At 42.0% G+C, this 25,670-nt stretch overlaps 1 protein-coding gene across 7 annotated transcripts in view; it reads left to right on the forward strand.

The window, feature by feature from the left end:
* Positions 1-22,696, forward strand: part of KMO (kynurenine 3-monooxygenase) — a 44,463-nt gene extending 21,767 nt beyond the window's left edge. For all 7 annotated transcript variants that reach the window (XM_061607610.1, XM_061607609.1, XM_061607611.1 and 4 more), the window contains 9 exons: positions 187-352; positions 4,225-4,296; positions 11,657-11,778; positions 14,617-14,764; positions 16,257-16,314; positions 19,064-19,146; positions 19,224-19,325; positions 19,438-19,497; positions 22,069-22,696. In XM_061607610.1, coding sequence (XP_061463594.1) covers positions 187-352; positions 4,225-4,296; positions 11,657-11,778; positions 14,617-14,764; positions 16,257-16,314; positions 19,064-19,146; positions 19,224-19,325; positions 19,438-19,497; positions 22,069-22,239 — 982 coding nt within the window. In that variant the 3' untranslated portion in view covers positions 22,240-22,696. The remainder of the gene's footprint in view (positions 1-186; positions 353-4,224; positions 4,297-11,656; positions 11,779-14,616; positions 14,765-16,256; positions 16,315-19,063; positions 19,147-19,223; positions 19,326-19,437; positions 19,498-22,068) is intronic.
* The last annotated feature ends 2,974 nt before the right edge of the window (positions 22,697-25,670 follow it).

Below are 25,670 nucleotides of genomic sequence, written 5' to 3' on the forward strand. Positions count from 1 at the left end.
GATGTTGTTGGACCACAACTCCCATCAGCCTCAGCTAGCATTGCCAATGGTCAGGAAGATCGGAGTTGTAGTCCAACAACATCTGGAGGCACACTGGTTGGGAAAGGCTGCTCTAACCACTATACCACATTGGCTCTCTCCCTGCAATATCATTCCTCTTGTAGCTGCTGCTGTTCTTGTTTTTAGATCAGACCAGATGTCAAAAGAGGTTACTTGCGACCTGATTGTTGGCTGTGATGGAGCCTTTTCTACAGTTAGGAAGCAGCTCATGAGACAAACACGTTTTAACTACAGCCAAGTATATATTCCTCATGGATACATGGAACTAAAAATACCCCCAAAGAATGGAAATGTAAGTAATGGTAACAAGAGTCTCACAGTAGACCTTGCTTTCCTAGTTGATGAGTACATAAGCCTGCTTTGGACGGGTCCGTAGTCTGGGGGTGCTCCTGGATCCATCTTTGTCGCTAGAGGCCCAGGTGACCTCAGTGGCTAGGAGTGCCTTTTACCACCTTCAGCTGGTAAGACAGCTGTGGCTATTTCTGAACTGGGATAGCCTGACTACTGTTGTCCATGTACTGGTAACCTCTAGGCTGGATTGCTGTAATGAGCTCTATGTGGGGCTACCCTTGAGGTTGGTCCGGAAGTTGCAGCTGGTGCAAAATGCGGCATGCGACTGCTCACTGGGGCAGGGTATTGCCAACATATCACCCCGCTGCTGAAAGAATTGCACTGGCTGCCCATTTGCTACCGGGCCAAGTCAAGGTTCTAGTTTTGGTGTACAAAGCCCTATAGAGCTTGGGACCAGGACAGATGAAAGACCGTCTTACAGGAGGTCCATTCTGCACAACATAGGAAACGGACCTTTAGTGTGGTGGCACCTACCCTGTGGAATTCCTTGCCCTTAAATATTAGGCAGGCGCCATCTCTATTATCTTTTCGATACCTATTGAAGACTTTCCTCTTTCAACAAGCCTTTTAAGTTATTATTATTATTATTTAAAATACTTATACCCCGCCCTTCTTCCAAGGAACTCAGGGCGGCTCACAATTAAAAGAATAAACAATCAGAACAACCAATATGCATGTTAAAAACAATTAAAAATAAATTAAATCAAATAGATTAAAACTGTAACATTTTCAGTTAAAAGCCCGCCTAAATAAAACAGTCTTCACCTGGGCGTGAAAGGACGATAGCGAGGAAGCCAACCGAACCTCGCTAGGGAGGGAATTCCACAATCTAGGGGCAGCCATCGAAAAGGCCCTATTCTGTGTCTCGGCAAGAAAAACTTGCGAGAAAGATGGAATAGTAAGGAGGGCCTCACTGGATGATCTTAAAATCTGGGCAGGTTCATAGAGGGAGACACGGTCTAACAGATAGCCTGGACCTAAGCCGTATAAGGCTTTATAGGTCAAAACCAGCACTTTGAATTGTGCCTGGAAACAGATTGGCAGCCAGTGGAGCTGGTAAGCCAAAGGAGTAGTATGTTCTTTGAACCCAGCTCCAGTTAACATTCTGGCTGCCGCCTTTGTACCAATTTAAGTTTCCGAGCAGTCTTCAAAGGCAGCCCTACGTAGAGCGCGTTACAGTAGTCTAATTGGGATGTAACTAAGGCATGTGTTACCGTAGTCAAGTCTGACAGGTCAAGGAACGGGCGCAGCTGGCGCACTAATCTTAATTGAGCGAAGGCACTCCCGGCCACAGCAGAGACCTGCGCCTCCAGGCTCAAAGTCGAGTCCAGGAGTACTCCCAAGCTGCGAACTTGAGATTTCAGGGGGAGTGTAACCCCGTCCAGCACAAGTTGAATCCCTATTCCGCCCTCCGACTGACAAGGAGCACCTCTGTCTTGTCAGGATTTAGTTTCAGCTTGTTCATCCCCATCCAGTTCATCACTGATACCAGGCAACGGTTTAGGACCTGGACGGCTTCCTTGGTTTCATTAGGTGGAAAGGAGGAATAGAGTTGGGTGTCATCTGCATATTGGTGACACCGAACCCCAAAACTCGGGATAACCTTGTTGACGTGTGTGCGTTGTTGCGTGAAACAGCATACATTACGTTGGAGTTAAGTTGAGCAAGAAATTTCTTCAGAGCATTAGAGCATGTTAAGAGTCTTTATTAAGACATTATGGCCAAAGGCTTAAGAGTAAATACATGTAGAGTTTCTTCAGTCACCCCCCTTCTGGTACATCTCTCTTCAAAGGTAAACACAGAAGACAACCTCTCAGTTCAGAGGCAATACACAGAAGACACAGCTTAACACAGACAGCTGCTAGAACTTTTCCCAGTCTATCGCGATGGTTACCATAGCAACGGCCTTGGCAGTCCGTTCCCAGACTGGGCAAAGACATAACTCCCCCTAGTTACAGTTTTTCAGACTTGATGGAAAACAGACTCAGTGACAGTGCGGTTCAATGGTCAACAAACCTCTCCCAGCGGTTTCATGTAGATATTAAATAGTATGGGGGACAGGACTGAACCCTGGGGGACCTCATAGGTCAATGGCCAAGGGGTCGAGCAGGTATCCCCCATAACCACCTTCTGGGTTCGCCCCTCTAGAAAGGATCGGAGCCACCGTTGCACCATGCCTCCAAGTCCCATCCCAGCGAGGCGACCCAGGAGGATACCATGGTCGATGGTATCGAAAGCGGCTGAGAGATCCAGTAGAACCAACAGGGACACACTTCCCCTGTCCAGTTCCCTGTGTAGGTCATCCACCAAGGCGACCAAAGCTGTCTCAGTCCCATAGCCGGGCCTGAAACCAGATTGAAATGGATCTAGATAATCCGTCTCATCCAAAAATCTCTGGAGCTGGGCGGTTACCACTCGTTCTATTATCTTGCCCAAGAAAGGAATATTGGAGACTGGACGATAGTCACCTAATAATGAGGCGTCAAGGGAGGATTTTTTCAGCAAAGGTCTTATTACAGCCTCCTTTAGACAGGGTGGTAATCTGCCCTGTTGTAGAGAGGCGTTGATCACTTCCTTGACCCACTCGACCAGTCCCTTTCTGGCATTTTTTATAAGCCAGGATGGGCAAGGATCTAACATACAGATGGTAGGACACGCCTCTCCAAGGATTTTGTCCACATCCTCGGGTTGAACAAGTTGAAAGGAATCCATTCTAATTATACAAGTAGAGGCCAAAGTTACATCCACAGAGACTGTATTAATTTTGGCGTCTAAGTCAGAGCGAATCTGAGCGACTTTATCTGCAAAATATCGAGCAAACTCGTGACAGCGGGCTGTTGAGTGGTCAGCATCATATTCATGTGGGTCAGAACTTAAAAGACTCTTGACCACTCGGAACAGTTCCGCAGGACGAGAGCTAGCAGATGCAATGGTGGCGGAGAAGAAAGATTTCTTCTGAGCCCGCATTGCTGCGGAATAGGTCTTTAAATAGCTTCTAGCCCGTTTTCGGTCAGATTCGCTCAGAGTTTTCCGCCAACGTCGCTCTAGTCTGGGGAAGTTAAGACCTATCCCAGTCTGCGTCTATGTTGGAATTGCTTTTAATATGTTTTTTTAAGAACCTTTTCCCCCCTAAACAATATGTTTTTAACCCTTTTTATTTAAGATGTTTTTAACGTTTTTTTAAAAATGTATTTTAAGGTCTGTTTTTATAGTTTAGTTTATAGTTTATTTATATACCACTTTTTGGCCAAAAGGCCCCCAAAGTGGTAAACAACATATTGAAACGTATTACAAAAAAAAGAAAGAAATTAGATAAGAAATAACCAGTAAAAAATATACATTAAAACTACAATGCCACAAGAACAAAGTAAGAAAAATCTGCAACAACAACAAAATGTTTTCTTTGTTTTCAAATGATGCACACAATTACCACAGCAGACATGGTTTTAGGAGAGACATTCCTTCTTTTCTCGGAAACTTATAATGTCATTGGCCAAGCTGTCCCTATCCACCTCCACACGGTCTTTGTTGTTAGTGAGCTGGTCCCTCGCTGAGCCCCCGCAGCAAAAGAGCCAGAGAAGTAGCATCCCCGAGCCCATCGGCATCTCCGCTGATCCATAGAAGGAGTTTACTTTTTCACATGCTCATGATTAAACAAGGCTTTTTATGATGTTTTAAAGTGTTTTTACTGCTTTTGTTTGCCGCCCTGGGCTCCTGCTGTGAGGAAGGATGGGATATAAATTAAATAATAAATAAAATAAATAAATAAGCACTGATAGACATCTTACTGTCCTTTTATTGGCCTTCTTTCAGTTTGCAATGGAACCAAATTATCTTCACATTTGGCCCAGGAACACGTTCATGATGATTGCACTGCCAAACCTGGTACGAGAAACAATACTTGTTTATTAATGTAACATATAATTAATTAATGCCTTTTTAATGTAACATATAATTTGAAATTTAGACATCATTTCAAGATGGTTTAGATCAAAATACAGGATTTATGGAAAAACCAAATAATAACAAAATACAAAAATTTAGAGATAATGATATGAAGAAAGAATGTAGCTAGTTGAAACCAATCGTATTTGCTGTCTATTGTCAGAGAGGCCAATAGGCTGCACCTAGCGGATGCAAAAGCAACATCCATTTAAAAGTAATTGCAGGAAGTAGAATCTTCAACATAATGGTGCAATGTTTCTCTTTCCTTAAGAGGAGTGCTCCTGTTCATAGTTCTAGACCAGGGGTTAATTTCAGAGTAGGCTGAACTTGCCCACCACTTTTTCAGAGTAGGCCTGAAATAGATGTAACAAGTACCAATATATTTTAAAAAAGAATTTCTCTTCATTTCCTCCTTTTGTGCTTTCTTCTTTCTGTTCTTCCTCATGGATTCAAGCACCTTCACCTCCCATCCCTTGTTCCATCTGAGTTCAAATGTTTGTTTTATGCAATATTTCTTACAAGTAGCTTTGAAGAATTTAGAAACAACACTGCATGTGTTTTCTTGTGAACTTTACAGTTTTTCTCAAACACTTTTTCTGTCTATTTAAATTTCATTTTATTGAATTATTATTATTAAGCAATAAGGTCCAATATGGCAAAAATGCAGTGATTATTTCTTAAAAGCAAGCATCCAGTAGGTAAACCCCTGCAAAGCATGCATTTAATAAGTGTAGGGGGAGAGTTTTAAATTTAAATTTCATTTTGTAAACAATTCCTTTTCCTATGCTGTGAGCCACAGAATTGGATCCCACTATACCATGTTTCCCACAGCCAGGAGATGCCAGTGCGTTCCCCTCCCCTGGTAGTGCTGGCTGGTGCCCAATTGAACTTGTGGAGCAGGAAGCATGGAGCACGACTCTAGGTGGAGCAAGAGCCAATGACAGGGGGAGCCAGCTAATTCTAGTTTTGTCCCCACCTTCTTCTCTGCTGAGTTGTACAAGGGACAACACTGAGAAGGAGGAAGCTGAAAGGCAGTACCACCATCTGGCATGGTTGTAAGAAAGGGCAGGTGGGTAGGGGGTGGCCATGAGAACACTGAGGTTGATGGGGCAGTGCCCCATTATCCTGCGTCCAAGAAACCTACCACCATTGTGCACAATCTACAAGTCAAGGGCCTTACTCAAGAAATCAAAGGGAATTTAACCCATGATCCAGACAGCCTCAGACAGGAGCCTTGTTGTGCTGTTCAGGTCAGGAGAGGGGTGCTGGAAGGATTTCTTCCCATTCTCTCTCCTTGGGGCCGTCTTCTGCAGTGCTATATAGTGGTAGAGGCCTGCCAGCCTCAAACCTGAGTATTTTATAGCACACAGTTCTGGAGATGGGAATGGCATCCCTCCCAACCATAGTCCTTCAGCCCCCACTTCCATGATACTTCTTGGAAGCTGAGCAGGTCAATTTCCTCTTCCTCTGCCCCCTCCATCCATTGTGGGGACAGGGAGCAGGTGTGTCATCTGATACTAACATTCCATGATTCAAACTGCTCTTAGTTGCTTTGGTAGACTCACACAGTCCACCTCATGTCTAGTTTCTTTAGATCAGGGATGGGAAACCTGCTGCCCTGTGCATGTTGTTTGACTACAACTTCCACTGTCCTTGGCCATTGGGCATACTGTCTGAGGTTGATGGCCGTTGTCGTTCAACTGCTGCCCTGGGCTCTTTCTGGAAGGAAGGGTGGGATATCAATTTAATACATAAATAAATTAATAACCCCCCCTCTAGGATGCATACCTTAAAATGGTGAGGAAGTTTGAGAGTGTCGAAGAAGCTGAGAGCGATGCCATCAGGAGTCTAGACCAAGAGGCTAGATTTCTAGCAGGGGCACCCAAGGCAGAATGGGCAAAGCTGAAACACCAGACTAAGTTGCATCCAAACTCATAGGAAGACCATAGTAAACCACCTCTGAATACCTCTTACCACGAAAACCCTATGAACAGAGTATCCAAAATGCAACACGAGATAGTGCTGGAAGATGAGAACCCCAGGTCAGAAGGCGTTCACCGAGCTACTGGGGAAGAACAAAGGACAAGTACGAGTAGCACTGTGACTAATGACGCAGCTGGGTCAAAGCTGAAAGGAAGGTTATGACCTATAAAGCCCTATACGGCTTAGGTCCAGGCTATTTGTCAAACCGTATCTCCCTATATGAACCTGCCCGGGCCTTGAGATCTTCAGGAGAGACCCTTCTCATGATCCCAACACCTTCACAAGTGCGACTGGTGGGGACACGAGATAGGGCCTTTTCGGTGGCTGCCCCTAGGCTCTGGAACTCCCTCCCTAGGGAGGCAAGAATGGCCTCCTCTGTGCTGTCTTTCCGCCGACAGCTAAAGACTTTTTTCTTCCGGCAGGCCTTTGGAACTGAAGGTTTTAAGGGTAGTGACTGAAGAGGATGCTGTATGTTATTGTTTTACTTATATGCTCCTAAACTGGGTTGCAGTATTTTAAGTGTATATCTAATTGGTTTTAACATCTTAATAGTTTAATCCTGTTTTAATGCTGATTTTATATGTTTATCTGTTGTAGATTTTTATAGGTTCTTAATGATGTGTACTTGTTTTTATCTGGAAGCTGCCTTGAGTTCCAGTTTGGAAAAAGGGCGGGGTATTAATAATAATAATAATAATAAGCCCAGAGGCTGATGTGCACAGATGCGAAAGGAGAGTCCAGAGTTGTACGATGCACACAGTAGGAACATGGAATGTGAGAAGAATAAACCAGGGAAAGTTACAAGTTGTCAAGCAAGAAATGGAGCGTATCAACAATACAAATCTTGGCATGAGTGAATTAAAATGGACGGGAATGGGACGTTTCAATCAAGCAACTACAAAATATTTTATGCAGGAAATGAGAAATTAAGAAGAAACAGGGTTGCTTTAATAGTGAGAAGTGATGTAGCAAAAGCAATTAGGAGCTACAACGCAAGGTCTGAGCAAGTGATATCAATGAGATTAAACGGGAAACCTATTAACATAACCATTATTCAAGTCTAGGTTCCAATGGCAAATGCAGAAGAAGAAGAATTGGAGAGATTTTATGCAGGAGGAAATTGATCACACAACAAAACAAGATGTGCTGATAATCATGGGGGACTGGAATGCAAAAGTAGGGAACAAAGAAGAACTAGGGATTGTGGGGAAATGGGGCTTAGGCGATAGAAATGAAGCAGGAGAAAGACTTATCGAATTCTGTGAAGCCAATAATTTGATTGCAAATACATTTTTTGAGCAACCAAAAAGACGACTGTGAACATCACCAAATGGTCAATATAGGAATCAAATTGATTATATAATTGGTAGCAGAAGATGGAGAAGTTCCATAGTTTCTGCAAAAACAAGACAGGAGCAGACTGCGGTACAGATCATGAACTGGTCATATCTAAAATCAGAGTAAAGCTAAAGAAGAACAACAAAGCAATCATAATGCCAAAATACAATTTAAATAACATCCCAGAAGACTATAAAGATCAAATAAGGAACAGATTTGAGGCTTTAAACTTAGTTGACAGAGAACCAGAAGAACTATGTTGTGAAGTCAGAGACATTATCAGGGAAGAATGCATACAGACAATACCTGTAGTTAAAAAGAGAGACATCCCAATCCCAAAGAAATGGGATCCTAGGGAATGTAGTAATTATCGAACTATTGTCTTAATATCCCATTCAAATAAAGTAAGATTCTCAAGATTCTACAACAAAGGCTCTTACCTTATATGGAGCGAGAAATGTCAAAGCTGGATTTAGAAAGGGAAGAGTCACCAGAGATCATATTGCAAACATACGTTGAACAATGGAATGGACCAAGGAATTTCAGAAGGATATCACCCTGTGCTTTATAGATTACAGCAAAGCCTTTGATTGTGTAGATCATAAAAAACTATGGAATGCTTTAAAAGAAATGGGGGTGCCACAGCATCTGATTGTCCTGATGGGCAACCTGTACTCTGGACAAGAGGCTACTGTAAAGACAGAATATAGAGAAACCGACTGGTTCCCAATCGAAAAGGGTGTGAGACAAGGGTGTATTTTATCACCCTATTTATTTAATCTATATGCAGAACATATCATACGGAAAGCAGGATTGGACCAAGATGAAGGAGGTGTGAAAATTGGAGGGAGAAATATTAATAATTTAAGATATGCAGATGGTACCATACTACTAGCAGAAACCAATAATGATTTGAAACAAACGCTGATGAAAGTCAAAGAGGAAAGCACAAAAGCAGGACTCAGCTGAACGTCAAGAAGACTAAAGTAATAACAGAAGATTTATGTAACTTTAAAGTTGACAACGAGGACATTGAACTTGTCAAGGATTATCAATATCTTGGCACAGTCATTAACCAAAATGAGGACAATAGTCAAGAAATCAGAAGAAGGCTAGGACTGGGAATGGCAGCAATGAGAGAACTAGGAAAGGTCCTCAAATGCAAATATGTATCACTGAACACTAAAGTCAGGATCATTCAGACCATGGTATTCCTGATCTCTATATATGGATGTGAAAGTTGGACAGTGAAAAAAGCAGATAAGAGAAAAATCAACTCATTTGAAATGTGGTGTTGGAGGAGAGCTTTGTGCATACCATGGACTGTGAAAAAGACAAATAATTGGGTGTTAGAACAAATTAAACCAGAACTATCACTAGAAGCTAAAATGATGAAACTGAGGTTATCATACTTTGGACACATCATGAGAAGACATGATTCACTAGAAAAGACAATAATGCTGGGAAAAACAGAAGGGAGTAGAAAGAGGAAGGCCAAGCAAGAGATGGATTGATTCCATAAAAGAAGCCACAGACCTGAACTCACAAGATCTGAACAGGGTGGTTCATGACAGATGCTATTAGAGGTCGCTGATTCATAGGGTCGCCATTATTATTATTATTATTATTATTATTAATTAAATAAGTTGTAATCAACCTGAAGGCACATTAACAACAACATTAATAAACAAACAGCAGCTGGAGGGCCGAAGGTTTCCCATCCCTACTTTAGATTAGGGGTTGTCAAAATTTCTACCCCCAGGGTCCACTTGGTATGGCTGAAAATTACTGAAGCCTACAAATCATAGAATGTTGATGCAGGGGCGCAGCCAGTTACAAAACGGTGGTACACGTTAGCAGAGCTTGGCATAATTAGCTGGCAGTTACTGACATTATTTTCTACTGATATCTAATACATCTTTGGACATTTCCAGAATTTTGCCACAGTATTTTCTTTGTGGCAAGGAGTTTCATAGCTCTGCTTTCCTCAAGTTATGTACAGACATTTGCTCTGGAGGTGACTGACTCAGCCTTCCCATTTTAGGCAGAATTTGCTGATTCAAAGGCTCTTAAGTGAGGAAGGCTTTTCTTTTATATCCCTCCCTTCAATGCCTCTCAAAGGATTTATCCATCTCCTGTAGTTTCTGTCATTCTCCTTTCATGCTTAACTTGTGCTGTATTCCCACTCACCCCCAAGCTGCCAGTTTCTGTCATTCCTCCTCCATGGTCCTTTTACATTTACTTCATCCTGCAATAGGTTTCCTCTCTTATCCCCATCTTTTCTATTTCCTGCTGATTTCTTCTTTTTCTTCTATTATTAAATAATTACAATAATAAATATTAATGTTTTATCTTGCTTTCTAATTTCCTTTAATACCTCATCTGGCCCTTTCCCCCAAGCACAGGGAGACCCTCCTCCCTTTCCTGAACTTCTCTGTCTCCAAGCAAATTGAGCTACTGACCAAAATGAACCAGGATTGAGGATCCAGTGAGGGTTGATGTATGCAGGCCAGCACCAGGCATGACTGGGCCCTTGCCTGCAGCACTGTACCCCAACACACACACCCCATGCAAGCAGTGCGGGGCTAATAAGCCTGCCCACGCATCCTACCTACCTCTCCCATCCCTGTGAATGATGTGTGTGCTGTGTTCTTATGCCTGCAATCAACCAAGATGGTGACAAGGGCGTCAGCCCCTTAGGAAAGCCCCTACTGCCAACTTGGTTGATGGCAGGCATGCCCACATGTCATTCACAGGGATGGGAGAGGTAGGTGGGGCATGTGAGCGGGCTTATTGAAACTTGCACTAGCTGTATCGGGGTGATGGTGCCCTGGAGCTCCCTCTCTGCAGCAGAGTTGGGAGCCAACACGGCTGCAGAGCAGGAGTACTACCCTCCCACCCTAAGGGGCCCTTTAGGGGCCCCTCTGGGCTGCAGGGATTCTCAGCTAGGGCCCAACCTGGTGTCGGCCCTGGATGCATAGGCCACGATTTGGTATGCATGAGCCCTGATAATATCCACTGATTAACAATTCGTAGCTAATTTATATAAGCCACCTTTACTCAGCATGCAAGATGTTACTGGTGCTGGCAGTGGTCCAACCAAAAGGCTATGGCATGCATGACCAGGGGATGATGTGGCACTGAAGCCCACCTGAAAGTGGCCCAAGGCCCAATAGTGGATCCCAGTGGATCCCCGACCACTGTTGGAGAATCACTGCTTTAGACCCTCTCCTCCTCTCTCTCTCTCTGCTCAACTGCCTGTAATCAACATTGTGCAGACTCACAGGTTCCTGTCAGGTGGTTTTGTTTTGTTTTTATAAGTATAATTTTATTTTAATTCATAAAGTTATGTAATTATACATAACTTTGGCATCCCCAAGGTAAGCAGAATCCACTACCTTTTTTTAAGCGATCCTTTTCTGTTTTCATAGTGATGGGTGCTCAGCCACCTGAATATGCTGTTAGATAGGATGATCTTTCAATTGAATTGAATGGACCAATTATCCCAAAATTGCAATTTCATAGTTTCTCTGTGTAGAACACAAAATACATTGACAAAAATGTAGTATAATGAGTGATTAGAGTAGACCTTGGGTCCCCAGATGTGGTTGGACTACATCTCCCATCATCCCCAGCCAGATTAGCCAATGGTCAAGGATGAAAGGAGATGTAGTCCAATAACGTCTCAGGACTCAAGGTTGACAAAGGCTGATGTATTGTGTATTGAAAATTGTATAGAATCTAGAATAAGTTGTGTAATGTACTTCTGTGTTCATTTGTAAGATATAAAAATATGATAGCATATCATCATAACCCTTGAAACTTTATTTGCTTTAAAAATCTACATTTAACATAATTAAATCAGAGGAATTTGTTTTTTCAAGCAACTATCTTTCAAGAAACTATTTTCAGGATGAAAATTAGCCAATTATATGTCTTTTTTTCAAGTACTCACGTTAATTTTGTTTTTAATTCATAGGATAAGTCATTCACTTGCACTCTATTCATGCCTTTTGATGATTTTGAAAAGCTCACAACAGGACAGCAAGTGCTGGATTTCTTCAAAACGTACTTTCCAGACTCAATTTCTCTGATAGGAAAGTAAGTTTAAGTTTGCCACCTATGTTTGCTGAATTAACACATGACATCCAAGAATGAGTCCTCCAGGTTGCTGCCTTTTCTTGCTAGTCATAATGAACTCTGGAAGAGATTAAATTGGAGTAAAACTGTGCTGTGGGTCTGAAGGTTAATCAGGGCCAGGGAGAGGTAACCCAGGGCAAAAATAGTCTTGGAGCCCTCCACTTGCAGACCCAACCAAATGCTGTTGGTAGATAACATGGCATATCAACATAATAAAAATATTATATATTTTAGAATTGAATATTAACGACAAATTCTCTAATAGCCATGAATGCTGATTCACTAGACAGGCAAACGGTTTTCATAGTTAGTGAATTAGCATTAATGGTTACTACTTTAACTTTCCTTAAAGGGATGTAAAAGGAATATGTGATGATCTCAGGAAATTACTTATCATTACAGTATCAATAAATGGTATTTATTTATTTATTCAAAATATTTTTATTCAACATTTTAACAGACAAACAATACAAACTGTAAACAGGTACAGAATTGCGTATAGTGCAAGTCACAGGGGAAAACATAGTTCATTGTCCTTAAATGATAATTCAGTATAGTGTTACCAAACAGTGTAAATCAGTCCATACTCAAGAGAGCCTCTCCAGACTGTAGCATGAGTTAGTGGGGATGGGAGAACCATTCAGACAGAGCTATATCCCAAACATTATTCCACCAGCCTGCTTTGGAGGGCCGATCGATTGACTTGCAGCACTTAGCAATTTCAAGCTGGGCAGCCTCAACCAATAGCAAGACCAGCTGTTTATGCACAAAGACTGATTGGCATCAGTTTCCAATAAGAAAGGAGTGAAATTAGTAAATTAGTAAAAAAACAACATTGGTTCTTACAAGTCTGGTTCTCCTTTCAGCTTATGTAGAGTGGTTGTAGTCGGACCTCCAGCAGACCAAACATCATTCTGGAAGGATTTATTTATTTAAAATATTTCTATCCTGCCCTTCTACCCTACAATGGGGCACTCAAGGCAACTCACAATGCCATCATAAACACAATAAATAAAAACACACCAAAATTAAAATAGATAAAAATACATAAGATACAGTTAACAATTCAAGGGAAGTGATATTAAAAGGAGACTAAAGAGGTAAAACTAGAAAGGGGGAAAATAAAATCAGTTTCAGGCTATACCTTTTGTCCCTTCCAAAGGGTCTCCAGAAAAAGATGGTTTGTAGAAGTCTCCAAAACACCATCAGGGAGGGAGCAGAGCGGGCTTCTTGGGGTAGGGTTTTCCAAAGCTTTGGGGCCATGGCTGAAAAGACTCTCTCCCATGTGCCTGCCAGTCTAACATCTTTCATTCCAGGCATGTGGAGGAGTCCAGAGCCAGATTATCGTAAATTATGGGCAGGTACATGTGGGTTTGTTGTCTTGATATCACAAGATGAAGGAAGCATAATCAGAGGTGATGTCTGTTTCCACAACGGAAAGGGTTTTCTTGGTAGTGGTGCCCAACTATGGAATGCCCCCCATGGAATTTGTCTTGTGTCAGCTTTGCTGTCTTTTTGGTGTCAGGCAAAAAACCCACCACTATATACCTAGTCATTTAAAACATTTTAAATATCTTACGTGTGTGTTCGTGTATGTGTGTGATTTAATTTTTTGTAACTGCCTTGAAATAATTGAAAAATGGTATGTAAATATGTTAAATAAAGAAATAAAACTTTCCTTGAATGCTCACCAAGGAAGCTTGTAAAGACTAGGCAAACTATAAAACAAGCCTGGAGAAGTTCACCCATTGCTACTCTCCCAACCCCAAGTTATAAATGCTGCTGGCTATTATTAATCCTTGTTACCATGTCTGGATTAAACTTTTATCAGAGTTTCTCTCATGGCAACAAAAAATCAACAAAAGGAATGATTTAAGATGGCAAACCGCCTACAGAAAACCTTACATATAGGGTATTTATTTGTGGTCTTTGCTTTTATTAGTGTTTTCAAATTCGTTAATATTGCTATAAGATTGGAGGGTTAGGAAGGATGATGTCTGTGGGTCCCCTCCAAGCCTGTAATTCTGTATCTGGAATTTGGAATCTGCAGTGAAAGAAACTTGCTCTACTGGTCAAACAAGTTCCTTTCATAAATTCATAGTTCTGGCCAAGTCAGTCTGTGAGCTGAGTAGCTGATCTGTGTGGTCCACAGCAATCCTGTGGCTATAGGAACTCTAGCAGGAGAGTGATTCTCCCCCTCCCCAATCCTGGGACCAGGAGGTTGTCTGTGTGTGTTAGCCTGAGGAGAAAACTAGAAGCTGGAAAGGCACAGAGAGGCTTGCTTCTCTCTCTGTGATGAACCCCAAACCATGGCTTTGGGGAGTCCCCTGGAAACCTAATGAGGAAGCAAGATCTTTTGGAGTGTTAATGCTGGGGACCCCTCTATCTTATGCTCAGTTTGTATATATGTGTAAATAAACCATGTATCCTAAAGACACCACCATTTTCACTGACCTTCATTCCAAGGAAACAGAACCCTGGGTAAGTGCTAGAACCCATGGAAGCCTTGCACCACTCAGAGATTGGGGTGCCTACAACAATATTGTAGCTTATTAGGTCAACCAGACAGTTGTATGGAAGTTTTTGGTGTATGCGTACAGATGCCTAGCTGAGTTTTCCCCCCTCTCATCTTGCCACTAGTATGATAACGAAGGTCTCTCTCTCTCTCTCTCTCTCTGCTTGTGATCTACAGGCTACCATATTTGCAAACGTTGTAAAATATCTTATACTCTTTATCATAAGTTTATATAATATGGGAATATTTAGCATTTGATATGTGGTGTGCTATTTTAATTTCAGGCAAGAACTGATGCGAGATTACTTTTTGTTACCAGCCCAGGCCATGGTATCTGTGAAATGCTCATCATATCACATTGTCTCTCACTGTGTGCTGATGGGGGATGCTGCACATGCAGTTGTACCCTTCTATGGACAAGGCATGAATGCTGTGAGTCAGAGAATCAACTTTGCCATTTCTGATGCTTTATATCTCTCAACAATATATACCCAGTCAGTCACTGCTTTCTGCTAGAGGGGGCCTACTGCAGATACCATTTTATCAGGAGGTCCATTTGTGCAATAAAGGAATAGGGCCTTTAGCATTGTGGCCCATACCCTTTGGAATTCCCTCACACCCACAGCGCCTCCTTCTTGCTAGAATTCAGACTCAGTTTATTGGCCCTCATGCAGCCCACCGCTGAGTCCAGGGAGCGGTCCAGGGCTTGCACAGCCTCTCCAGATTCAGATGTTACAGAGAAATAGAGCTGGGTATCTTCAGCATACTGCTGACACCTCACCCCAAATTTCCTGATAATTGCTCCCAAGGGCTTCATATAGATGTTAAACAGCATGGGGGACAAGATGGTACCCTGTGGCACCCCACAGCACAGCTGCCGGGGGGGCAAAAGACAATCACCCAATGCTATTATCTGAAAATGACCTTGGAGATAGGATTGGAACCACTGTAAAACAGTGCCTCCAATACCTATCTCACCAAGTTGGCCCAGAAGGATACTATGGTGAATGGTATCAAAAGCTGCTGAGAGATCAAGTAAGAGTAACAGGGTTGCACTTCCCCTGTCTTTCTCCCGATAAAGGTCATCCATCAGGGCAACCAAGGCCGATTCAGTCCCATAACCAGGCCTGAACCCAAACTGGAACGGGTCAAGACAATCTGTTTCATCCAAGAGTACTTGCAATTGCTACACCACAATCCTCTCAATCACCTTCCCTAAGAAGGGGGTATTTGTGACCAGGCAGTAGTTGTCACACACCAATGGGTCCAAGGTGGGCTTTTTCAGGAGCAATAAGATCACTGCCTCTTTGCGGGCAGCTGGAACCACTTCCTCCCACAACAATGTGTTGACCACACCCTGGATCCACTCGGTCAAACCCCCTCGGCAAGCTTGAATAAGCCAAGAAGGGCAAGGGTCGAAGAGGATACATTGCTGGCTGCATAATTGTCTACGTCATCAGGCCCCATCAACTGAAACTGTTCCCAAGAAGTTGCAGCAGATGTCATGCTGACATGCTAGACATAATTTCTTTATGTCTTTATTTTTCATTATTCCCTCCTGTCTTGGATGAATAAATCTCCTGTTGCAGCATGGTTGATGTATCCTGAATAGCAGTTACTAAATAATTTTAGGCATTTGAGCAAATTTTATTTTTATTTTTTGGAAGGGGGCAAATCCCAGTAGCCTCCTTGTTAAAATTCCCAAGATTCTGGAGATAGATTGAAGGACTTCCTGATGTTCTAGGAAGCTGCCTTACACAATTTCAGACCTTTGGTCTATGTAGCTCAATATTATCTGTGCTGACTACCAGCTGCTCTCCAGGCTTTTAGGCGGGGGCTTTTCCCAGCCTTACCTGGGGATGCTGGGGACTGAACTATGTCCCTATCCTAAGATAGCTGTTTTTTCCTTGGATTTCTTCTTCAGGGATTTGAAGACTGTCTGGTTTTTGATGAGTTAATGAGCCAGTTTCAAAATGATCTGTGTGAGTATATATTTCTGTTAGAAAAGACAGTATAACTCATGGGTATGCATGAAAACTGCTGTAATATATATTTATTTGAACTCGCCAGCCCTCTTTTCACACACTCTTTGCCACATAAGAAAGAGGGTCACTGTGACTGCCTCCTGTACCCCATAAAATATGTTCTTCAATGGCAAGGGTTTAAAGCTATCATCAATATTTTGGTGCAATACTGCCACTTTCTCTTGAGGCTTTCCAGACTAGCGGCTATCAGAACAGGGACAACCTGCTTACAGCGTGTACTCAGGTGAGTGGTATTGTGAAATCACCTAAAAAACTGCCTGTTCAAATGCTCTTGAATTGAATAGTCTAAACCAAACTGGGCAAGCATGGGCACTCCTCCCACTTTTGTATACTGTAAACACTCCTGTTGTCTTGAGGAAAGTGTTAGAGAACTTGAGGATAGTTTTTGGAATTATTTTTATTTATCCGATTTCTTTTAAAAGTACAAACTTAAAACCTTTTAAATACCTCTGTCTCTCTGGAACATACAGGAACACTCATTTAAACTACAGGTTGGTTTAATTAAAGATATTCTATCTCAGATTATGTGTCTGACTTTCAGTGAGACTTACGCTAAAAAAATAAAAAATGGAACTCCCAGGTTCAGTTGGCACCCTCCGAGTTTTAGGAGGGTAGCAAATGCTTGTTTCGTCCATGTCTTTTGTCTGTATTGTGGTGGTTTTGCATTTGAACCTACTTGACCCAGCGGTTTTATGCTCCTCTTGTGCTGCTTTTTAATTTTTTAAAATACTGTGTTAATTTTTTTTATCTTGTGTTCTTGGGTTCTTAATCTGGAAATCACCTCTGGGGCTCTTTTGGGGCCAAAAGGCTGGATAGAAATTTTCTAAAATGAATGTGTCCTGCAGATGTGAGCAGAGCAGGGATGGTATTTGCAGGTGGAGAGGATAATGCAGAATACAAAATGTGGGTAAACATAGGCAACAATTATTAAATGCAGGTTAACAGAGGAAAGCATGATTGTTTGTTTATTAATAGCCTTCCACACACATCTCAAAGTGATGTACAAAATGCAACAATGCAATAAAAACAGCTGAAACAGTTTCAGACAATACAGAAAATAGCTGGAGGGTTTTTTTTACATGATGGCATTATGGTAAGGATCATATTTATGTGCTGTCAGAACTGTTTGGCCCAGCATGACCTTCTGAGAATATCCAACTAGGTAGAACTGGAGCCACCATAAAATGTTGCCTCCAAGCCTCATGCCAGTTAGACTCCTCAAAAGATATAATGTTTGATGGTTCTCAGGCTCTTGGGCAAGTTATTTGTTGTTTGGGCAAGTTCCACACACACTCTCATTCTGTCTCTGGATCAGAGCTTGGAAAAGTTACTTTTTTGAACTACAGCTCCCATCAGCCCCAGCCAGCATGGCCACTGGATTGGGCTGATGGGAGTTGTAGTTCAAAAAAGTAACTTTTCCAAGCTCTGCTCTGGATCACTCCCCATCCATTTTTACAAATGCACGCTTATCCTCCATTGCTCCCCACTGTCTTCCCCACCCACCACCAAGCTTACCAGGCAGTGGTAGGGTCCTCCCCTGCCCCCAACTGCCCCATCTTCTTTTTCTGAGACTGCCTCTGGGCCTACATAAGACCCAGAAGCATTCTGTGGAAATAAAGATAGAAAGGGCACTTGGTTTTGTAGCATGCCTGGTTGTTCTGGGAAATTTTTTAAAAATTGAATATAAAATAAAAATGTAAAAGTGAGACGGGGGGAGGTATCCACAGATGCTGTGTTGGGGTAAATAACCATTCACTCTAGAAGAGTCCAGTTTGAGTTGCCACTGCTTGCTCCAACACCTTCCTAAAAACTGGTAAATTAGAGACTGGCCAGTAGTTATCAAGGATAGTGGAGCCCAAAGAGGCCTTTTTCAGAAAAGTTCTTACAACTACTTCCTTGGAAAATCAGTCCTCATCCAGGGAAGCCTTTACAGTCTCTACCACCCACAGGGCCAGCCTTCCCCTGGTGTTCTTTAACAGCCATGATGGCCATGGATCTAAAATACAGTTGGCTGGCCTCAGCCCTTCAAGCAACTTGTCCACACCTTCTGGCTGAACAAGCTTTAAGGTTCAGTTCAATTCAATTCAGTTTATATATGGGTTCATGCTCGCAAAAGGAGTCCTGAAGTAATTTACGTGGACAACATAAAAAGAAGCAAATATACTAAAAATGTTCATTCACAACAATCACTCAACAACATAAAGTAGCCGCTGCACCCACATAAGGATGAATGCCAGAAATAAGCAACCACTAGCCTTGCAAAGTAGCCCAATGTCTATAACACCTATTTTGCCAAAGTGAGGGGGGAGGTAGTTTGTGTTAACTTTGAATTGTATTACAAATTGTATTGTTTTTATTGTTTATTGATGTATTATTGATGTTTTATTGATATTTTATTGATGTTTTATTAGTGTATTTTTATATTTTTTGTAAGCTGCCTTGAGGGCCTTTTGGCCGGAAGGCGGGGTAGAAATATTAAAATCAAATCAATCAAGTGCCTGGGAAAATAAAATGAACGTTGTTCATCAAAATAGGACAAGCAGAAACCTCGGTCACAGCCATAGATTCTGCTCTCAATCCAAAATCTAAGTTGGAGCCATGATTTGCTACATCTTCTTTTTTGAGCATATATTCTTTGACAAACCAAAGTCTGCATAATGAGTGAAGAGGCCTTGTTTCTTCCCAGGTATTTGTCTTCCAGAGTTCTCAAGGCTGAGAGTACCAGATGACCATGCAATCTCAGATTTAGCCATGTATAATTATATAGAGGTAAGGATATAGTTTGGGTGGCAACTAAGTAATGAGAATTTTTTCCAAATGTTGAATGTCTCTCTTGGTTGTTTCAGATGCGGGAGCATGTTAATTCAAAGTGGTTCATCTTCCGAAAGCACATAGACAACCTTCTTCATGCGCTCTTTCCCTCCACCTTCATCCCTCTGTACTCTATGGTAAGACCTGTAATGACTAACATTACGGTATTTCTCTTGGTTTTATTCATTCCCAGTGTTCCCTTCTTTTCCCCTTCTATGATTATCTGTGTGATTTTGTGATCTGATTCAGGTAACATTCTCCAGAATTCGATATCATGAAGCTGTGCAAAGATGGAAATGGCAGGATAAGGTCAGTGGCATTTTAGAATAATTTGTCTAGCATAAGGTGCATTATGGGTGATATCTGTTCGGCATTTTAAAATATACCAAGCTGAAATAGGAACTAAGTTTGGTGGTCCTATTTCTTAGCAGAGATAAAAACAAGCAGCAGAGTGAGTTAAACCAGTCCACAACTTTCTCTATACAAATAACAACAGACACAATCTTCTTAGGTAAAAGATAAAGAACATTTACTCATGACCTCTTCATATGTTCAGAAACATAGGCTCTAGCTTAGATGAAAGAAAAATAGCCTCAGTCCATCTTAGTCTTTAGTATTGATGCTGTCAGCAGAGAGCCATGTGCCCTCTCCCAGTGGTAGATAGATCAGCAATTTTCAAAGAATCCCCAGGACAAAGGAAGGAGGAAACCAGGTAACTAACCCCACCCATAAGGAAGTTACATCATGGTGAACAGGTACATGGGATATTTCCCCATGTATCCCCCAAGGTGAACATGCAATATTTGCCTATTCCAACAATATCTAACACAGTCACATTCATGACAACAGAAATGGGGGATAAATAACATTTTGCTCCACTGTTCTTCTTGGTCCCCAGATGTTGTTGGACTACAACTCCCATCGTCCTTGGCCATTGACTAAGCTGGTTGGGGTTGATGGGAGCTGTAGTCTGACAACATCTGGAGACCCAAGGTTGAAGAAGGGAGTGTCTTACTCCCTACCTTCCACACCTGCCAGTCTAGGTAGGCCAGTCATGCCAAAGGCTAAGTAGGCTGCACATAGCTGCACACCTCTTATACTCCCTCTAACTCTGGATAGGCATCCAAGGCAAACACAAGGCAAAACAGAGGTAGCATCCATCTTATCAAACCTTTTTTGGGCTATGGACCACGTTATCCATAGTCAACCCTTCAGGGGGATGCATGTCAAAGCGAGTGAGGTCAATTTTTATTTTTTTCCAAAAAAGACAAATGTGGGGAGGGAGGAGGTCACAAAAACCTTCTGCCATCACGGTGGAGTAACAATGGGAACAATAATTTTTTTTAAAATGGGGAAATTGTGGGGAGGATTGGAGGGCCACAGAACCCCCTTTTGGCAACAGTTGCATCGTGGAAATAAAGATGTATGGCAGATGCAGCATTTTTAACACATAAAGCAATTAGAGAAAATTTGTATAAAATTCTGATGCAATGGTAGTATGCATTTTTTTAGTTCATTCCAGTGTTTAACATTATTTCAGGTACATGTTGGAGGTGTCATATTATGAATTCAGGATTCTTTCAAATTGGTGTGTATAGGAATATTAGAAAGAGGATTTAGGAAATATTCCAGAAATTACTGGAGATGTTTTAGAATCTGTCTCACATATTGTACTGTTAAATAGTTTAAGAAACTGTATGAAGAGGAAATGTAGTTGGTAGTCAGTTAACAGGAGCAAGGGCACAGTTGTAAAACACTGGAAATGTGATAAAAGTCAGCAGTACAAGAACAGTATAAATTAATTGCTATTATCAGGATAGAGTGATCACATGATTTAGGGCTATATGGATGAGCCTGAACAGAATATTCAGTTTGGGTACTTCTCCTCCCCATCCTTACACCCCTGCCCAGCTGCATGGCCATAAGGAGAACCTTGGCAGGTTACATTCTCTTTTAAAGAATCCTTTGCACCAGGGATCCTGATCCAAACAAGCCAACTTCATAATTTATAGCCCCTAGTTTGAAGCTGGCTTTTTATGAAACCCAACAGAGTTTGTTTTGAATCAGGATCCCTGGTGTGAACATAATGCTAAACTGAGAACTACCCCCCCCATCAGATGTATGGGAAAAGGAGGTGGGAGTATATGAACCTGAGATTTGTGGTGGCTCCTTCCGGTTTATGTACATTGGCTTGGCAAGCCAGCCCAGTGAGTAGGTCAGGGATAGGAAATCCATGGTCCTCCAACACGGCCAAATGGTCAGGGGTTATGGGAGCTGTAGTTCAATATCATCTGGAGGGCCACAGGTTCCTCATACCTGCTTGTTTCAGGTTTCCCTGGCCTTCTGATATCAACTGAATTTTTTACTTCTGCTGTTTTAATTGGTTTTATCAATCTCTATTTTTGAGGGCTTTATGCTCTCTTATCTTAGTATATCATTTTTACAATCCTGGTACTTAAACTATTTAACAATAAGCGGTCCATGTTTAAAATGGATAAACAAAATGGGTTGGATTAAGATTTAGTCATACTAATAGTGTGATTAATAAGTGCCATTGATTTCAGTGGGTTTACTCCAGATTAAGTTGGGATCCAGCCCACTGTCATTTTAGAATGGTATTTAATATAAGACCTATTAAATTAAATATGGAGTGATATGTTCTTTCATCACACTTTAAAGCATCTTGTGCATTGTCTTTGTTATAAAAATATAAATTGTTATTGTTGTGACCCTTTGAGGTTCTAAAATATATTTAGAATAGCATGTGGTTAGTTGAAAAGTCCAAAAGATTTAAGTCCTAACTATAGACTAGTAGAAATATTGCAAACTATATTTTCTGCTGCAACATTTTCTGACTCAAATTGGATTTTTTCTTTAAAGGTAATTAATAGAGGTCTCTTCCTCACTGTGGCAGCAGCAGCACTGAGTGGCATCTATCTGCTCAGAAATGACATTAAGCCAAAATTTGACTTCTGTTTAGAGAACCTGTGGAGATTGAAACTTGGCCTCAGAAAATTTGGAAATATACCACTTGTTACACAAGACTGTTAAAAATAAGAGAGATAGAAAGATATCTTCAAGGTCTCAAGTTCACCCGTGCTTGGAAAGTCAGATCTCCAAAGTATTCCAGAAGTAGTCATTGAGCTTAGTAACGCTGGATCCAAGTGTTACAATCCCTTCCATGTTGAACCCAATAGGGCATTTATCATACATTTCAGTAGCATTTTGTCATCTTCCTAAGGAATTGGTTATGTGCCGTATGAGTTTGATGGCCTATAAGATCTCTGCCAAAGGTTTCTGACTGTTAAAGGAACATTAGGGTCAACTTTTACACACAGGAAGACATGTGTAAACCAACTGCATTCTGATCTTTTGTTCAACTTGCAATAGATCTGTATCCAATTTTTTTGAAGTGCTTTCCAAATTATTAAGTGAACACTTGAATTATAATGTCACAGAGAATCAGTGCTGTAACAGAATCAGCAATATACCTGGTATATAAAATTCATTTGTGTATGATTCTTTTCCTTTTTTTCTTTTTCTTTCTTTAGATAGGAAGGGATATATAATATGTTACAGGGAACATAAGTTGAGTGGTTAACGTGCATATCAACTGGCCATTGTGCACATTCACCAGGCTTCATGGAAAATGTGCCTATAATCTGTCCATGAAGACGGAATTATGCACATTTCTCAATCAGTATTCATCATCTCCAAGAGGCTTTGGAGAATGTGCATATCTCAATTGCATTTTGTACATTCTACAGCCATTATGCATAATCTCCAGCAGGCCTTGGGAAATGTACATATGTCAATTGCAATTTGCACATTCTCTGGGCAATATGTACATCCTCCAGTCAGTATGCATAATCTCCAGGAAACCAGCTTTTATTTTCTATCTCTAATTCAGAAGTGTGGGAGCCAGTGTGGTATAGTGGTTAAGAACATAAGAACATAAGAAGAGCCTGCTGGATCAGGCCAGTGGCCCATCTAGTCCAGCATCCTGTTCTCACAGTGGCCAACCAGGTGCCTGGGGGAAGCCCGCAAGCAGGACCCGAGTGCAAGAACACTCTCCCCTCCTGAGGCTTCCGGCAACTGGTTTTCAGAAGCATGCTGCCTCTGACTAGGGTGGCAGAGCACAGCCATAATGGCTAGTAGCCATTGATAGCCCTGTCCTCCATGAATTTGTCTAATCTTCTTTTAAAGCCATCCAAGCTGGTGGCCATTACTGCATCTTGTGGGAGCAAATTCCATAGTTTAACTATGCGCTGAGTAAAGAAGTACTTCCTTTTGTCTTTTGGCAGCCTTTCCCAACCAGTGTGCCTCCAGATGTTGTTGGACCACAATTCCCATGTTTCCTGACCATTGGCAATGCTGGCTGAGGCTGATGGGAGTTGTGGTCCAACAACATCTGGAGGCACACTGGTTGGGAAAGGCTGGGTTAAGGTGTTGGACTACGACCTGGGAGAACAGGGTTCGAATCCCAACATAGCCATGAAATAGCCATGAAGCGCACTGGGTGACCTTGGGCCAGTCACTGCCTCTCAGCCTCATGAAAACCCTATTCATAGGGTCGCCATAAGTCGGAATCGACTCGAAGGCAGTCCATTTACATTTTTAATTCAGAAGCATGCAATCTGCATCCCCCCAAGCTGCTTCTGGCCCACTCTGGCCCACAGCATACCTTCCCACTGATCAGCTGAGCACTGGGAAGAAAGAGTGGGGCTCCTGAAAATGATTAACCTTTTTCTGCAGTCTAGCCTCCTTTGCACCATTCTCAGCTGTTCCTCAGTCAGCTGAACAGCACAAGGGGGGGTTGCCGGGAGAGGAAAGTCTTCTTTCATTGCCACCTGTGCTACTATTAAGCGTAGAAAAGAGCTCAGTAGCAGCGTGGGGTCAGTCTTCATGGGAATCCCAGGGAAGGGAAGAGTTAATCAGATGAGAAAAAAAGAAAGACAATGTGAAGAATCTCTGGTCCCAACTGCTGACAGATTACCTCAAAGAGAATTCAGCTTTTGATGGGGAAAAGGTTGTCTGCTCTCATTGCCGTCGTCTATTCAAGGTTCTAGAACTGGATGTTGGCAGGTCAGGAACGTCGGCACAGTCCAAACCCCAGCTGGGGAAACACTATAGCTTAACAGAGCAGCAGTGCCACGGCCAGATCCATAGCCCTGCTGCTCACACCTGCAAGGGAAGAAGGTGGAGGAGCAGGTATACCTCCGGGTCAGTCTGGAGTCCCAATCGGGCCTCCTGCAATCATGACGGCAGTAGGGCCAGCTCACCCCTGCCCCTAAAGCAATTTGCCTGCTCCTTCCCTTTCGCCCTGGCCACTATGGGCAGCAGGGTTGCAGGTGCAGTGGTGGCCGTGCCACTCCATGACACCTCACCATGCTCCAGCCAGCTTTTGGATTGCAGTACCAAAACAATGACATAAACCATATACATAGTCCCTGGCATGATATCAGATAATGTGAATTAATCTTCCAATTAATGTCAAAACATTTAAAATGTCCTACAAACTTCCATTTCGAGTCAGGGAATTAAAAATGGGCAAAATGTTGTAGATTTATTGTTTATATCCTTTTATGAAAACCTGTAACAGACACAGCTACATACAGGTTTCCCCCCCAGTTGTTAGTGAATTGAAAATGTTTCTTGCTGGCCAGGATGAAAGAAGGGCCTGGCAAACCACTCTGGGTGGGGAGGAGCCCCCAAAACAGGTGTGGGTGGGACCAGAAGTACTTCACCCACTCCCTCTCCCCCTCAGCTAGTTGACTCTTCCCTCCCCTGGGATCCTAATCTTGATCGATTCCATGTTTTCCTAAGTTTAATAGCAAATTTCCATCACCTATTCCCAGTGTTCTGCTGATCTATATCCCGCCCCTCCTCCCAGTAGGAGCCCAGGGCAGCAAACAGAAGCATTAAAAACACTGTAAAACATCTTTAAAACAGACTTTAAAATATATTACAACAAAACATCCTTAAGAACATATTAAAACGCCGTATACAAATGGAAGCAGCACATCCCGAAGTTCTAACAACACGGCAAACTTGCTCTACTGCTGAGAGGAAGAAATAAGTGTAAAAGCTTTAATATTAGAATGCAGTTAATATTGATATCTTGTGATTACAGTTAAAAAAATTATGAGGTTTAATGGCTTAAACTGACATTGCAAAAGTTTTGTATGGGTAATTTTTAACCTGGGAGGGGTGGAAGCTGGATGCTGTTTGTTTGAAGTTAATTCTCAGTGATGGTTATACTCTGGCAAATATACAAAGTTAATTTTTGGCATGCTTACTAGCCCTCTTATGGCTTGGCCCTTTTTGGTGTGGATCGACTGTTGGATTCATCTGCAAGGTTGGGATATATTCCCATTTCCTTCATTTTGGGTTCGTTGGGTTAGGGTATAGAAAGGATACCGGCGATCACAGAGGATTAGCTACTTTATTTGAGTTGGTTGGCAAATTAGTCTCATTGGTCG

The sequence above is a fragment of the Rhineura floridana genome, chromosome 2 (genome assembly GCF_030035675.1).
Source record: "Rhineura floridana isolate rRhiFlo1 chromosome 2, rRhiFlo1.hap2, whole genome shotgun sequence".
Lineage (NCBI taxonomy): Eukaryota > Metazoa > Chordata > Lepidosauria > Squamata > Rhineuridae > Rhineura > Rhineura floridana.